The 17,330-nt window shown below is 41.3% G+C and overlaps 1 protein-coding gene across 3 annotated transcripts in view; it reads left to right on the forward strand.

Moving 5' to 3' along the window:
- Parg (poly(ADP-ribose) glycohydrolase) overlaps nt 1–17,330 on the forward strand; it is a 111,371-nt gene that overhangs the window by 83,572 nt on the left and 10,469 nt on the right. For all 3 annotated transcript variants that reach the window (XM_032918644.1, XM_032918643.1, XM_032918645.1), the window contains 2 exons: nt 1,287–1,395; nt 14,391–14,496. In XM_032918644.1, the coding sequence (XP_032774535.1) occupies nt 1,287–1,395; nt 14,391–14,496 (215 nt within the window). The remainder of the gene's footprint in view (nt 1–1,286; nt 1,396–14,390; nt 14,497–17,330) is intronic.

Raw genomic sequence — 17,330 nt, forward strand, 5'->3', positions numbered from 1 at the left:
GCAAGCATTGCTGCTACTGTGTGTCCCCTTCCTTGTTGACACGTTAGTGTCCTTGCTCACTCCTAAGTGACACTAAAAGACAACTCTGCCAGGTAGGGAGGGGAATTACTTCGTGCTTCACTTTTTAATGAAAAAAGCATCTGGCAAAAGGAGTCAGCTGTCTGTATCACAGTCTTACTATTTGTAATGTCAAGTCCAAGCTACGGGATCTTTTTATTTTATAAAATATGTTGTTGTTTGTGCTCTGTTGATGTGATTTTTTTAAAAAAACAAAAGCCATGACAGACAAACTTGGGGAAGGAAGGATTTATTTCTTTGGCTTACAGTTCCCAGCCCATCATCACAGGAAGTTAACTAAGGCCAGAACTTGAGACAAGAACTTGAGGTAGGAGCTGAGGTAGCCAAGACCATAGAGCAGTTCTGCTCACTGGCATGCTCACCCACTGTCCTCATTCAACTCACGGCCACCTGCCCACCAGTGACATTGCCCACCAGTAAGCCAGTGAGGGAGGTCCCTCTCCCGGGTGTGTCAGGTTGACAGTTGACGCTGACTCTGATACAAACAGTAATCTGTGTGGTTCCGTATGCCTCATAATTCCCCAGGTTAGCAGAGAGGTTGGTGTGCATTTGTTTGTTTCGTTTTGTTTTTACTCTTTAGTATCAAATCTTCTTTGGCTACCAATGCATGCTCGCTTATTCATGGGTGATCTATTGGGAAATTTATGGGTTTCCAAACTCATCAGCTCAGATAGTCCTTCATATGATTTCTGTAGACATCGTGTCTTACCTGCTTTTGTGTCTGATCATTTTAAAGATAGTCATTGTAGCTGCCAGCTGCACAGTAAGTAGAAGGTTAGAGTGAGTGTTATATATTATTTTGTAATACTTGATTCTCAGGATTATTTCCTGTACAGTGTGGGGTAATTTTATATACCAGTGATTTAGAACAGATGTCTATGTCTATGGAAAACAAAGACTAGGATTTCTCTTGTTTTCTCCCAGGTCCCTTAGCCTCAGAGGCTCGCTGTAAGCGATGTACTTGTCTACAGTGTGTCGTCTCATGCTGTCCCTTGGCTTTCCTCTCCCTCCTCAGTGGCCTGCAGTGCGCACCTCTGCTCTAACACTAGAATGTCTTCTGCCCTCCTGCTTTGCTGGGCCCCGTGGTTATAATTTGTTTGTTTTTAATATCTTAACTCTGCAAAATGTCAACAGGATGGCTCCTGCCAGGGTCTTACTTAAAGGCTTCTGCGTGTTCCACATCTTTGTCCCTTTCTGTCCTATCACAGGGATGATTGGCAGCGACGCTGCACGGAGATCGTCGCCATTGATGCACTTCACTTCAGACGCTACCTCGATCAGTTTGTGCCTGAGAAAGTGAGACGTGAGCTTAACAAGGCCAGTAACCTCATTTCTGATTCATCTGGCAGCTGTCCTCTATTTACTGCCATTTTATTAATGCTCAAATTAATGCTTTCTGGTAATTCTTACAGTGTCAGTACGTCTGCCCAGAGCTCCCCTGATTTAATGGTTCTGTCAGCTTGTACAAGATGTACTTTCCACTTGGTAATTGTTTGATTCCGGGCCTGATAGATGCTTGATGTCAGACCTGCACATGCATTTATCTCATTAGGTATTTAGTGGATTTGGAACATTATCATTATAAAACTGTGTAGAAAGGAATGAGGGGTGGAGGTAGATCTGTCACATGACATTTTCTCTAATGGTATGCTGATATCAGGATAAAAAAAAATTTAAAGCACCCACAAATTACGTTTCAATATGGAAAAGAAAAAATGTTATTTATTGATTCAGTAATCTGACATGATATGACTAGTCTACGATGCATAGTTCTGTCTAATCAGTTCTTTTTTTTGCTATCTTAAAAGTGACCTATACCTCTGGTTTGTCCAAATCTTCACTACTATGAGCTGTACTGAGTGTATTCCTCTGTGAGAGCGAGTGTTGATTCTGTTCTAAAGATTTGGAGACTTAACAAAGCAGCAAAGATATTTTTCTAAATTACTCTCACAGCCAAGAAAATTAACTCACTTCTGCAAACTGTTGTTTAAATCCTGCCAGTATGATTTGATTAGGATATTATTTTTTTTTTCTATTCTTTTTTTCGGAGCTGGGGACCGAACCCAGGGCCTTGCGCTTGCTAGGCAAGCGCTCTACCACTGAGCCAAATCCCCAACCCCGGATATTATTTATTAAGGTAACAAGTTTTGCGGTTTCGCCTGGCTATATCTGCAGGTATCTGCAAAGAAACCTCTGACAGTGACTGCAGCCTGGATAGACGAGCAAACCACAAAAGGCCTTTCCAGCCCTTAGAGTTTAGTAGACATTTAAACATAATGATGTTTTTATTTCCTACACCGTTTGAACAGCTAATTCATTGATAAACTCACTTTCTAATATAGTTATAATATATTTATTAGGTTATTTGAATGTTTAGTGTTCTTAACTGAATCTCATCCAGTGTTTCAGTAGTATGCTGTCACCAAAGTTAGACCTGTATACTAGATGTCGTTTCTGAGATATGGGTAAAGCAGTTCCTAGCATAGCTGTCCAGAAAGCCTATTTTTGTGCGTGTTAGCAGCTCTGCTGCTCACTCCGCTCACTGCGGATCCGGCTGGTACAGAGGCTTTAGTTGTTAGTAGCTGTGGACATATTAAGTGCTCTGATGGTTATGCAGCTTGGTGGTCAAGTACTTACTTAGCATGTGTGAGGCCCTGGGTTACATCCCCTGTCCTCAAAACAAATGAAAACAACAAAAACCCCAGATAAATACAACTTGTTTTCATTGTTATAAATTTTCAACCTGAAGCAATTGCCTTCGAGCCCAAGATGTTGTATGATGGAATGTACCAAGACAGTTAGATTGATCATCAAATTCTCATCAGGTATTCCTTACATAAGTATGTCTATGGGATCTTGTTACATGGGTTTTGAAACTAAAGGATATTTGTTTAAGCAGGTTCTGAAAAACATACTTGAAAGAAAGGTAAAGTAAAGCATGCTTAGTTGTTCGGTAGCTGCACAGCGTATTAACATAAGTGAAAGATTCCCGTTTTTATGACTGATGCTCATATTCTCATATACACTTTCCTGGGAGGGACTGGAACATGCAGTTTTAAAAGAAATTATTGTGGATTGGCAGGATTAATATAGTAAAAATGGCCATTTTACCAAAAGCGATCTACAGATTCAATGCAATCCCCATCAAAATACCAATCCAATTTTCAAAGAGTTAGACAGAACAATTTGCAAATTCATCTGAATAACAAAAACCCAGGATAGCTAAAACTATCCTCAACAATAAAAGGACTTCAGGGGAATCACTATCCCTGAACTCAAGCAGTATTACAGAGCAATAGTGATAAAAAACTGCATGGTATTGGTACAGAGACAGACAGATAGACCAATGGAACAGAATTGAAGACCCAGAAATGAATCCACACACCTATGGTCACTTGATTTTTGACAAAGGAGCCAAATCCATCCAATGGAAAAAAGATAGCATTTTCAGCAAATGGTGCTGGTTCAACTGGAGGTCAACATGTAGAAGAATGCAGATCGATCCATGCTTATCACCCTGTACAAAGCTTAAGTCCAAGTGGATCAAGGACCTCCACATCAAACCAGACACACTCAAACTAATAGAAGAAAAACTAGGGAAGCATCTGGAACACATGGGCACTGGAAAAAAATTTCCTGAACAAAACACCAATGGCTTATGCTCTAAGATCAAGAATCGACAAATGGGATCTCATAAAACTACAAAGCTTCTATAAGGCAAAGGACACTGTGGTTATGACAAAACGGCAACCAACAGATTGGGAAAAGATCTTTACCAATCCTACAACAGATAGAGGCCTTATATCCAAAATATACAAAGAACTCAAAAAGTTAGACCGCAGGGAGACAAATAACCCTATTAAAAAATGGGGTTCAGAGCTAAACAAAGAATTCACAGCTGAGGAATGCCGAATGGCTGAGAAACACCTAAAGAAATGTTCAACATCTTTAGTCATCAGGGAAATGCAAATCAAAACAACCCTGAGATTTCACCTCACACCAGTGAGAATGGCTAAGATCAAAAACTCAGGTGACAGCAAATGCTGGCGAGGATGTGGAGAAAGGGGAACACTCCTCCATTGTTGGTGGGATTGCAGACTGGTACAACCATTCTGGAAATCAGTCTGGAGGTTCCTCAGAAAATTGGACATTAAACTGCCTGAGGATCCAGCTATCCCTCTCTTGGGCATATACCCAAAAGATGCCCCAACATATAAAAAAGACACGTGCTCCACTATGTTCATCGCAGCCTTATTTATAATAGCCAGAAGCTGGAAAGAACCCAGATGCCCTTCAACAGAGGAATGGATACAGAAAATGTGGTATATCTACACAATGGAATATTACTCAGCTATCAAAAACAACGAGTTTATGAAATTTGTAGGCAAATGGTTGGAACTGGAAAATATCATCCTGAGTGAGCTAACCCAATCACAGAAAGACATACATGGTATGCACTCATTGATAAGTGGCTATTAGCCCAAATGCCTGAATTACCCTAGATATCTAGAACAAATGAAACTCAAGACGGATGATCAAAATGTGAATGCTTCACTCCTTCTTTAAAAGGGGAACAAGAATACCCTTGGCAGGGAAGAGAGAGGCAAAGATTAAAACAGAGACTGAAGGAACATCCATTCAGAGCCTGCCCCACATGTGGCCCATATATATACAGCCACCCAATTAGACAAGATGGATGAAGCAAAGAAGTGCAGAAGTGTAGATCGCTCCTGAGAGACACAGCCAGAATACAGCAAATACAGAGGCGAATGTCAGCAGCAAACCTCTGAACTGAGAATAGGACCCCCGTTGAAGGAATCAGAGAAAGAACTGGAAGAGCTTGAAGGGGCTCGAGACCCTATATGTACAACAATGCCAAGCCACCAGAGCTTCCAGGGACTAAGCCACTACCTAAAGACTATACATGGACTGACCCTGGACTCTGACCTCATAGGTAGCAATGAATATCCTAGTAAGAGCACCAGTGGAAGGGGAAGCCCTGGGTCCTGCTAATACTGAACCCCCAGTGAACTAGACTGTTGCGGGAGGGCGGCAATGGGGGAGGGTCGGGAGGAACACCCATAAGGAAGGGAGGGGAGGGGGATGTTTGCCCAGAAACCGGAAAGGGAATAATACTCAAATGTATATAAGAAATATTCAAGTTAATAAAAAAAAAAAAAAAAAAAAAATTTTTAAAAAAAAAAAAGAAAAGGGGTGGGGGGATTACAAAAAAAAAGAAAAAACATTGGAACAAAAGAAAAAAAAAGACCCGGGGTTCAGCCCCAACCCCCAAAAAAAAAAAAAAAAAATTTTTTTTGGGGATTAAAAAAAAAAAGAAAGAAATTATTGGGGCCAGTAAGGTGGCTCCGTGAGTAAAAGCACTTACCACTAAGCCTGGTCTCCTAAACTTGCTCTCCTGGACCTAGGTAGACATAGTAGACATGGTAGAAAGAGAAAACCAACTCCTTTAAATTGTCCTCCACCCTCTCTGTGTACAAGGCACTCATATACTGATAGACAGACAGACAGACAGACACACACACACGCACGCACACACAGTGGCAGAGGTGGAATAAATGTCATTTTTAAGGAGCTAAATCCATAATTATGATATTTTAATGTAATCCTTGAGCATAAACGAGTCTTAAAATTCCTTATGGTTAATTGACGCTCTCTACATGTACTTGTGTCATTAGCCTTTGTTTTATTGTTCCAGAGACATGAGAAATGTTACATATGGGATATATATGTATATGTGCCTGCACACATACACATATGTGTGTATATGTGTCTATAGTAGTATGTATAGATGAATAGGCTTATTCATACCTCCAACACTGAAAACCTTTATCTACAGAACCTTACTACAGCTCTGAGCCTTTAGTGCAGCTCCTCATGTGGCGGCCTCTGACTATAAATTACTTTGTTGCTACTTTATAACTGTAATCTTGCTACTGCTATGAAGAGTAATGTTAATAATATCCGATATGGGGTTGGGGATTTAGCTCAGTGGTAGAGCGCTTGCCTAGGAAGCGCAAAGGCCCTGGGTTCGGTCCCCAGCTCTGAAAAAAAAAAAAAAAAAAAAAAAAAAAATAATATCCGATATGCCACCCCTGTGAAAGGGCCATATGACTCCAAAAGGGTCAAAACCCACAGGTTAAGAACCACTGTTATAGAATATAGAGTACTTATAGACTTTATATACAAAGAATGAGTCTTGAAATAGCCAGGCAGGTGGGGGAAGTTTATTTCATTCAGGTCAGTTTGCCTGTCTTATGGAAGCATCTCAGGTAGGATTTCTGATGGCTTGGTCAATGATTAGCATTAATTAGGTATTTTAGAAATTATGTAAGTGCATTATCCCAGAACATTACTAATAACTACTTTCTAGATACTTTTAAACACTAAATAAAGTTTAGTAAGTCCGGTGCCCGAGCATAGACACCCACAGATGAGGCAGAGCTGCCTACTGAGCACAGCGGCACAGTTTTGTATTTGCTTCCCACCTGCTGCTGTTTATGTCAGTGTGCAGTTATGGTTTATGTTTGACTTACGAGATTCTTTTCAGTCAACTACAAGTAGAATGGCTTTTCAATTCATAGAGCGGTGGGGAAGGTAACAAAATGATTACTTATACTATACTAGGCCCTCCACTTAGCACTTTAAATGTAGGGCCAGGGGTTTCTTTCTTCTTGAGGCATCCGTTGCTATGCCACACAGGCTGCCCTTGAACTCCCAGGCTCAAGTGGCCTTCCATTCCTCTGGACATCCTGCATGGCCTGCTTTAATCCAAACCACTCCAAAAGACGAGAGACACTGTTTGCACCTCTCTTAGCTAGAGATAAACGAAATCTTAGACACTGGGTAACTCAGTCTCTGCTCAAAGCTGAACAGTGACCAAACCAAGGGCTTACACCAGATTCTCCTGACTTCTGCTTGCTTTTGTCTTTTCTCTGTTCTGCTCCCTTCTTTCCTCCTCTCTCCCATGCACCTCCTTCCTTCTTTGTCTCTGGGTCTGTGGGAGAATGCAGGCCTGTGCTGGGGCAGTATCTCTTCACGGAACGAGCAAGACCTCACGTCTTCACATCACAGTTTTATAAATGAAGAGTTTTCCACTCAAAGATTAGTTACCAGCCCTAAACTTGTAGACTGTCCTTATTTGGTTTTCCCAACATTCCTTTTTCTCCCAACATATTCATCGAATTCCCACAAGAACAAACAACCAAACCAGACAGAAATTCCTGCAGATTTAACACAGCTGACCCTCACGTAAACTGACACTGAGGAAGCCCCTGGCTCAGAGCCTGTCGTGTGGGAAGCCAGTTGATAAATGTGCGCTCCTTTTTTTTTTTTCCATTTAAGACAGGGTTTTATGTAGCTCAGACTAGCCTTGAACTCATAATTCATCCCCCTTTGCCTTCTGAGCGCTGGGATAACAGGTTTGTACCACAATACCTGAGTGAGATACATATTCTTTAAGTCACTGCTATATTCACAAAATGTATTATTTCAGAAAAGAACTGTTTTGTAACTCTTGCTGGGAAAAAAAGCAGCAATAGATTTTGTAAAATGTCATTTTCACATCTTAATTTTTAAAAAATTTACATTTGTTTTCATTTGTTTTATATGTGTGATAGGACATGTATGCTACAGTGTACTTGCCGAGGTCACGGGACACCTTACAAGAGTCAGCTCCTTCCTCCCACATTCAGATCCCAGGACTTGAGCTCATAGGACTAGGTAACAAGCACCTTTCTGCACTAAGTCACCTCACCAACCCAGCATCTTAATCTAATGCAGTCTAAAAAGGACAAAAAGAAAGAGCTAAAATGGACTGCAGAGAGGACTCTGTGGGTCACGTGCTTACAAGCATGAGGCCTGAGTTTAGATCCCAGTACCTATGCAAAACTATAGAAAGCTGACACTTGCCTACAGCCCTAACAATAGAGAGGCAGAAGCAAATGGGTCCCTAGTGCTTCCTGGGTAGCCGTTCCAGCTGAAAGAACAAGCTCTATGGTCAGTGAGGCCCTGTCTCACAAGTAACATGGGTCAAAGAGGATTCACCTAGTGGTGCCTCAGGCCTACACACACAGACACACACAGAGAGACACACACGTACACATACACACACACAGACAGACACACACACACAGAGACACACACACACACACAGAGACACACACACACACAGACAGACACACACACACAGACACACACACACAGAGACACATACACAGACAGACAGACACACACACAGACACACACACACACAGAGACACATACACAGACAGACAGACACACACACAGAGACACACACACACATACACTATCAGACATGACACACACACAGATCACATATGACACACACACACACATACACAGACACACACACAGAGACACACACACAGACACACACACACAGAGACACACACACACAGACAGACACACACACACACACACACACACACACAGACACACACACACAGACACAGACAGACACACACACACAGACACACACACACAGACACACAGACGCACACACACACGCACACACGTACACACAAACTAGACAGATAACTTTGGGTTTCTTCAATTAAATTCTTTTTTATTTACACTTATGTATTAAACAGATTTATAAATTTTGGGACAAACATCAAGAATCACATAAAAGTGAAGTATAAGTTGGAGGAAATAATGTATTGTATTTCACGATGTTTTATAAGATCCTATTAGTGATAGCGTGAATAATTGTTTTATGTACTATATCAAAGGTAGGTGAGAGGGCAATAGAGTTTTCTAAGTGAAACAATAAAAGCTAAGACCATAAAGTGGCGTGCGTCTTAGCTCCAGCATCCTGTTTGCCAATAGGCATTGAGGAGGAGAGGACCACTGGAATCCTCCAGAAGAGGTCACGCTACATGGGCTCCACCTCTCCTGTTAGAGCTGCATCAGCACTCAGAGTAGAGCTGTTCTGTAAAAAGCAGATCCAGTGGAAACCTGGAAGCCGTTTCTAATTCTGAGGCAGGTCAGCTGGCTGACATTTTACACAGTGGTGTTGGAGAGGTTTGTGGTTTCAGCTTGTGAAAGTGGCGGTGTCTCTGCAGAGGCAGACTGCGATGCTGGTGAGATGTCATACTTGTCTTCTTAGACTTGGTTAGGTGAGGTTACACTATGGAGACATTTCCTGGAGTCATCTGGGATAGAAGCAGAACAAAGTTGCTTGTAGCTGTTTGCTGTTTTATTGAGTCTTGTTGGGATCCATATTTGGAGTAGGGTTATTACTAAATCAAAGCTTAATGGCAAAACCAATCAGTACTCTCTACTGGTATTTTTCAGTAGTTCAATATTTGATCATTTATTATCTTAAAATATGTGACACATTCTTTCTCTGGAGTATTAGTTCAAAATGTATCATTTCTAAGAAGTTTTCCTTTAACCTCCCAATACATAGAACCAGAGAACATATTTGATCCATTGTTTAATTTTACAAGTAAGAAACCTGAATTCAACTATCTTCTTTCATTTTATGTTCATTTAAAAATACCAGATCCAGACTGTTCAGATTGCTTAAGAGCTAAAGACACTTGCCACCAACCCAGCGGCCTGACTTGGGTCGCTAGAATCCACGAGGTAGAACACGAGAACGGTTAGGTTGCAGTTCCTTATGTAAGGGCTCGCATGTGCAGGCTCCTTCAAGACAAGTTTACCTTGATTTAGAAGTTAATGTGCTTTCCTAGAGTCTAAGAACTCTGCCTAACTGAAGACCTCCAAGGTCTTCTGGGGTGATATCATCTGCAAATGCCATCCTTCTGTGTTTTTTTCTTTCAAGTCTAGTATTCATTTTGAGTTTATTTTATTTGCTGAGCAAAGTATAGATGTGTTTGAGTAAGTTTTGTTTTGTGTTTCTTTTGCATAAATGTTAATATATGCACTTCTGTTAAAATGGTTGTTCTGTCTCTAGTGACCTGCTTGTACTCAGGTGTCAAAAGGCACGTCCAGTTCCTGTATGTCTATTTATGCAATGACTACTTTTTTATTTATTTGAGTTTTATCTTCTCTAATTGATTAATTAATTGGTTCAAGGGGTTGAGTTCAGGGTCCTGCTCACCATAGGCAGACATACTTCCACCAAGCTGTATCTCCAGCTGATAGTGTACTATCCTGTGAATTTATTAAAGTATTTCTGGGGGAAAGAAGAGAACTGGCACTCTCCAGTTGTCCTCTGACCTACACAGGCACAACTTGATGCTCACTGGCATGTATACACAGACAAGATGAATAGGAAGCAGGATAAACCGTGTGCTAATAGATCATTATTTTAAAGACAAAAAAGCCACCCTAATTCTCCCTTTCAAACGGTTGTTCTTGTTGGTCTCTCCACATGAAATGTAGTCATGTCAGCGCACCTAAAAGTAACCCATAATTTCATATTTTGTTACCTGTCTCATCAGACTCTGTTGGAATCTCTTGTGTTTTCTTATCGTCATGATAAGATATTTATAATTGTTGGATTGTTAAGTCCTCACCAACGATCCTGGTTGTGAATAGTTTACTGATTCCACAGTCTTCTTTTTGATGCATGAGACACAAACTAGTGTCTTTATACAACTGGATATTTAGGAGTTTATAAAATATATTACGACTGAGCATGGGATAATTTTAAGACTTTTTAGTAATAGAACTTTATTCTCTTTTCCAAAAAATTGTGTCTTTTTAAGGAATCACAAAGTACCAAGAGTTTCTGTATTAACTGTGTATTAGTTTAGATTAAACAAGTATAATAGGTTGACTTTATATAAATAAGTAATTTTCCAGAACAATAACTATTAATCTAGGGGAAAGTATATGCTTACTCGATAGTGAAACATCCTTGAAATGTATCAACTTGACTGTGTTACAAATGATCTTGGAGTCAAAGTACACATGTGTCTGTCTGTGCACGTCTGTGCCAGAGTAACTAACGCCATGACCAGTGTTTCTTTCTTTCTGGAAATGACTCTGCTTTCTTTTGTCTGTTTTCAGCACTCCCCTTTGCGTCCTTCAGGATCCAGGATCTTCCCCTCTCTCCCTTCCCTTGTCATTAGATTCCGTTCCTTGATTCCTCTCATTCTCTTGGGGTGTGAGGGCTTTCCTCTTTGTCACTTAGTTCTTAGGGTGAGTGAGTGCTGTGCTGATCTGGAAGTCAGTAGTGCCCGAGCTCCAGTTGGTTTCCTTTCCTGCCAGTTCCCTCAAGCACTCCAGGTTCGGTTGAGGAGAGAAAAGTACTCAGCAGTATGGCACTCTAGAGAACTTACAACTTTATGGGGTGGGAATTGGCAAGGCTTCTGAGACTGCTTCCTAGTCTTACCTTTTTGTGGTTGCCAATGTCAGCTCCGTTTCCACTGTGAAGGGAGAAAGAACCTTAGCACTTACAGGTCTGCTGAGCTCCCGAGAACGGCTGTGCCCGGGACCCTCTGAGGGGTTCGGGCTTCTTACCAATTGGCCCTCTGTATCCTTTGGGTTCTGCATCCATAAATAAATGAAACACACATTGAAAGAAAACATGTTTTACTTCATTCATTCTAAACATGTATAGATTTGTTTTCTTGTTATTACTTGCTAATTAATACATTGTAACAACTGTTTGCAAAACTAAACATGGTTTAAACTCTTTGAAGTATACAGGAGGGTGGTGTAGGCCATATAAGAGTGTGCTGTCTTGTGAAAGTGATTTGAACACCAGTGGATTTTGGTATCCACATTGATATCTACATTGGTGTCCTGAAATACTCCCTAAAGGATACTGGGAGACACTGTACTTGTAAACTTATAAGTGCTTTTTACCAGAGTGGAAGCATTTTACACCTACTCTGCCCAGTCCTTTATTTATACTACTGTGTAATTCTAAATTATTTAATCTTAAAAATTTTATCTGATAATGTGATAACACTAACTGCATAATTTCCATTTCAGAGTTCTTGTTATGGCCTACCCCCCATCACTTTTCAAGAATGTATGATCTTTATGTTCATGTTACCTCTAATAATTTAAGTGTTTTAAACTCCCCATTGTTGAGCCTGATCATCACTAAGATAAGCTATTTTTTTTGCTCATTGCAATCAGTTAACTCCCAGTTATTTAGAGAGATTGATATAGCTTTTAATGTCTGTCATTCCAGACATGCTAGGTTCAACCATCCATCTCCAGTATTCTAAAGAGACAGGTCATAGTGAAAAACAAAAAGGGGGGGGTGGGAAACAGAGAGAAGAGAAGAGATGCGTTCAGTGTAGCCATATTGGAAGAGGGGCAAATAGGGCCCTGACATGAGATTTAGCTTTAAGTCGAGGGCACTGGAGTGTAAGTAAACAGCCCTGGCCCCCATCGCTGACCTGTTACTGTCTTGGCACATCATCCTTCAGAGGTGTCCAGCGAATTGTTAGAAGTGTGTGAATTGCTTCTCCTTCTGGAAGGCAAGTTCCTCCATTAGGGGCAGCAGGGCTTTATCCTTTCCCTTCTACCAGCATGAGATGCCTGGGGAAGTTGTAAGTCTTCTGAGGTCCATTGTTTCAGTATCCTAATGACCAAAAGGGAAATCACAAATGTCTGTCTCTAGAGTGTTGTGTGTCCTGCTAGGATGATTACAGTAGAGAGGAGGAGACTGAAACCATTCTCATAATACAAGGCATAAGCATACGCTTGGGAGGCTGAGAACTCCTTTTTGTTTGGGCATGCTAGGAAAATGTGACAGGAAATAGAGTGACAGAGTTGTGTTTATTCTGACAGAGGGTTATTCTCCCTCATATTCATATAATGAATGTCAGATTATTCATCTTTTAAGAACCTGCCAAAAAAAAAAAAAAAAATGGAGCTCGCTCATATTGTTGACCAGAAAGGGATTTTCAGAACCTCAGTGCATCTGATTATGCAGGTAATTTGTGAGTTCTTATATAAGCTCTGCACCCTGGTATTGAATAATGGTTTAGCAACAACTTATAATTAATATCTATCAGGATTTATAGTCTAGGGGAGAGTAGAAATAGCCTTGTTAATTTCTCCAGACAGTGTATAAATTATATTTTTATACCTTCATGGAGAATTCAGAGAACACCTTACTATATATTTTTGCGTGTGAGGCTTCACAGAAGCATCTTACTTTGTCCTTGATTTTTCTGTAGGAATATTTGCCACGGATCATCCTTTTAGTTTGGTTCAGTATGCAGACTGTATTTTTGTCTTTGTTTGATACCTGAGACAACCTAGAAGAGATTTGCTTTGCTGTTACATTAATAAGCCTCTTTAACTTGTTTGATAGTTTCACAAAGTTAAGAAGCCTTAAAAGGGGCTGGAGAGATGGTTCAGTGGTTAAGAACACTGACTGCTCTTCCAGACTTTCTGAGTTCAATTCCCAGCAACCACATGGTGGCTCACAACCATCTGTAATGGGATCTGATGCCCTCTTCTGGTTTGTCTGAAGAAAGTGACAGTGTACTCACAAACATAAAATAAATAAATAAATCTTAAAAACAAAAACAAAAAACAAAAACCTTAAAAGGCAGGAAGGTTGACTTGGCTGATAGCAAAGGAATAAAAAATCAGAAACTTTCAGACCTTAAACTAGGGTCCTCTATGTCCAAATGAGCTTTTCATGTAGTTACTAGTTAGCCAACATCCTTAGGACATATGGTACTTGTCTGGGGTTGCTAGCAAATTCTTAAATATGCTAGCTTAGAACAGAGCTGTGGAATTGGAGGTTAGGACTGAGAGAGGTCTTAAAGGCCATTTTGTTTTCTGTACTTAAGAGCCAGACAGAGCAGGGGGTGGGGATGGGGGGGCTTCAGTGACAGTCTGCGCTAAGATTTTGTTACAAAATATAAGAGTGCCTTTTAAATCTGTGGTTTCTAATCTAACCCAGGGTCTCATTTAGCTGAGTGTAAGAAGGTCAGGAGGAGGGATCTGATGCTTCAAGCACAGTATAGCACTGGAGTCATGGAGGAGCCGGCCCTTCGTTGATAGCTTTAATTCCTACCCCTTGTCACAGGTTCCTGAAGTCCGTTTAGTTGCCTCATTTCTCCTGACAGAGAAACTAAGATTTATCTTGGTTTGAAGGATCTGATCTGCCCGATATCGAAGCAGTTAGAGGCAAACAGACAGTGGAAGGTTTCACTCCTTACTCATCCCACCTCTTACTCCAATTCTCTTTTTTCCCTTTTATTTTGGCTCTAAGAAAAGTGAGAATGAGAATAGCAGTTTACAGTGGCTGCTGCTTGCAGACTGTTAGCCAGTGGGTGCTGCTCTTGTCCGCTCACTCATGTGCTGTGCTGTGTCCCCTGCAGGCTTACTGTGGATTCCTCCGTCCTGGCGTTCCTCCTGAGAACCTCTCTGCAGTGGCCACAGGAAACTGGGGCTGTGGTGCCTTTGGGGGCGATGCTAGATTAAAAGGTAAGTCAGTCACTGTAGGGAAAGGTAATAGCTCACCCACTGGGGTGAAAGGGTTGGAGAGATAAGTCAGTCAGTCTTTACAGCCCAGTTTCTAATGTTCTGTCATAAGAGACTATAAAAATCCAAGGATGTGAGAACACTTGACGCAATCCTCTTTTTCATTGCTGTGTTTGGAGGAATCCTTACCTTCAGTTACTATTTCCGTGCAGAGGCTGCTCATCTCTTTGATTAACCAGAGCCCGTAGTATCTGCTTTGATTTAAGGGATTCTGTCTGCCCAGTGTACAAAGGTCAGTGGGAAGGAAAACTGTAAAACCACCTCAGATGTTTCAAACCAAAGTACTTAGCTCACAGGAGGGTTGTTTATGGGCGGTGCTATTCGCTGAGCTCATTCATTCTCTCACTAAACACATGGACCATCTGCCGTGCTGTGGGCACTGAGATTCTGAGGTAAATAAGATGTGGTCCTGCTTTCAACAGTCATAGCCCAGTACGTGGAAGAAAGGTCTAGGCAAATGCAGCGCAGGCAAATAGTGCAGCGATAAATACAGTGCCGTGGGAGTGTGGCCTAGGGGAGCCACACGGGCAGCACAGACAGGAGGCATTACAACCCCATTGGTGATGCTGCTGGCCCTTCACCATTACAGCACCTCCTGGCTTTGAAAGCATCAAACATAGAAAGCAATACTGTCATTAGCTACAGAAGATCCATTCACCAAACTGGTCTGACAGAAACTAGAAGTACCACAGATAGTCTGGCACTTAACCTCCTGGAATGAGTACAGGAATGAGTCCTTACACATGACTGCCTTTACTTCAAACTATAGACACAAGGCTCAGAGGGTCCCCAGGCCAACTGCATTTTGCTTCCTGATCCCTTCAAGTTTGAAAGTTAGAATAACCCACAGAATTCTCAAGTTCCATACTATGAGGAGACAGGATACACTTACGATCAAGCTTGGAAGACAACTGGGAGCTTTGACAACCTCTCTGAATAGTGTCAACTCACCTCTCCTTGAGTGTCAGTGTGTTCAACCAAAAAATTCTGCTTTCTTCTGATGTTCAGATTGGGTTTTTATCACATAGGTGTGCTGATTGAGTCATTACCCATATGACTGAACTGAGGCTTTCTAAAAGGTTGGAGTCTTACTTAAGGTTTCTGTTGCTGTGTTAAAACACTGTGACCAAAAGCAACTTGGGGAAGAAAAGGTTTATTTCAGCTTATACATTCTTGAAGGACGTCATGATGCAAACCTAGGCAGGAACCTGAGACAGGAACTGATGCAGAGGCTGTGGAAGAGTGTTGCTCACTGGCTGCTTTCCCATAATTCTCAGCTTGATTTCATATAACATCCAGGAGTGTTGCTGCCCAACGGGAGCTGGGCCCTCCCACACCAATCATTTAAAAACAGTGCCCCACAGACTTGCCCAGGGGCCCATTTGGTAGAGGGATCTTCTCAAAGAAGGCGTTCTCTTTTCTGTTGTCTCTAGCTTGTGTCAAGTCACAAAGAACTAATCATGACAGTTGGGGTTATCTGAATCACCCATTAGTGTGACAGACTAAGACTAAAGCAATTCTGTCCCAGGGTTCCCTCCAGGAACACAGTGCTAAGAACCTGCAGGGAAATGCCTAAACAGTAAGAGCAGCCCCAGCTCACAAAGGCAAGTAACTGTCCTTGACAGCCACACCAGGCAGCGAGTCTGTCATTGTGGAGTCATCCCCCATGAAAGTCTTGTTGGTTTCATAAAAGTGACATATTCACTGTTCTGAACCCAGAACAACACCGGCAAGTATGGAAACATCACCTAAACTCACTGTCAACATTGAATAGCTTTGTGAAAAAATTCTGTGTAGCCATTTGACATGAATGCAGTCGCACCATAATCCCATCCATGGCCCCTCTTAAAACCTGCACTCTGATAGTTCTCACCAAAAAAAATACAGGTTTATTGCCAATTATTTTAATAGCTGTGTGTTATTCTGTTCTGTGTACGTATGTATCACAGTCCAGAGATTCTCTACTCTGTACAGTTGATTTGCTCTAAGTTGCATATAATAACCTCCTTGGGATAAATTTCCTCAGGTGAGACTAACTCCTAGCGTATGAGTCCTTTATATTTCAGACCTGAGTCTGTAGGACGAGCCTTGGAAAGGTGAACTATATCAGTTTCCGCCTATCCTGGCGTCAGCAGTGTCCACGTTTACTGCGCGGTTTGGTTTGGTTTGTGGAGTGTTTTTCAGGTCTCCTCCCTGCATATTCTTGAGATAGTTGTTCTTCCTCTGCTCAGTGATAATTCCTGGTACATTAATATTAAGTGTTCAGTAGCTTGTGTTCCAGGCACTTTTGCTCAGGTCTGGCTTTTTTTCCCCATGTATTTGAACTTTTTGGTTAAATGCCATATTAAGTTCATTTTTGTGTGTCCACGTTTTTGACATTTTTGTGACATCTTTAAAATGACCTTCCTTGTCCCTCATTTTAAAGACTACTGTATTTCATTCCGGTTCAAAAATAAAAATTGCCTGGTACAGTTTTTTGAAGTTTGAAAGTCTACAAAAGAAGGAATTTGTGAGATTTATTTTATGAAATTCTTTATTGTCTTGAATTTGTTTGAGGAAACCCGTTTTTCACTCTGGAGCTATTGATCTCATGACAGATACTTCTTTTTCCTGTTTTTCTTTTAAGTAAAACAAATGACTAGATTCATGTCATCAATCCAAAAACCTGGCTGCCACCGGCCGTGCTGTGTGTGCCGGGCAGCAGGAGCGCTTTCTAAGTGAGCTCTGTGTCCCTGTGGCTTAGACCCGGGCCTCACTGCAGCCTGGGTTGCTCATCA

The sequence above is a fragment of the Rattus rattus genome, chromosome 13 (genome assembly GCF_011064425.1).
Source record: "Rattus rattus isolate New Zealand chromosome 13, Rrattus_CSIRO_v1, whole genome shotgun sequence".
Lineage (NCBI taxonomy): Eukaryota > Metazoa > Chordata > Mammalia > Rodentia > Muridae > Rattus > Rattus rattus.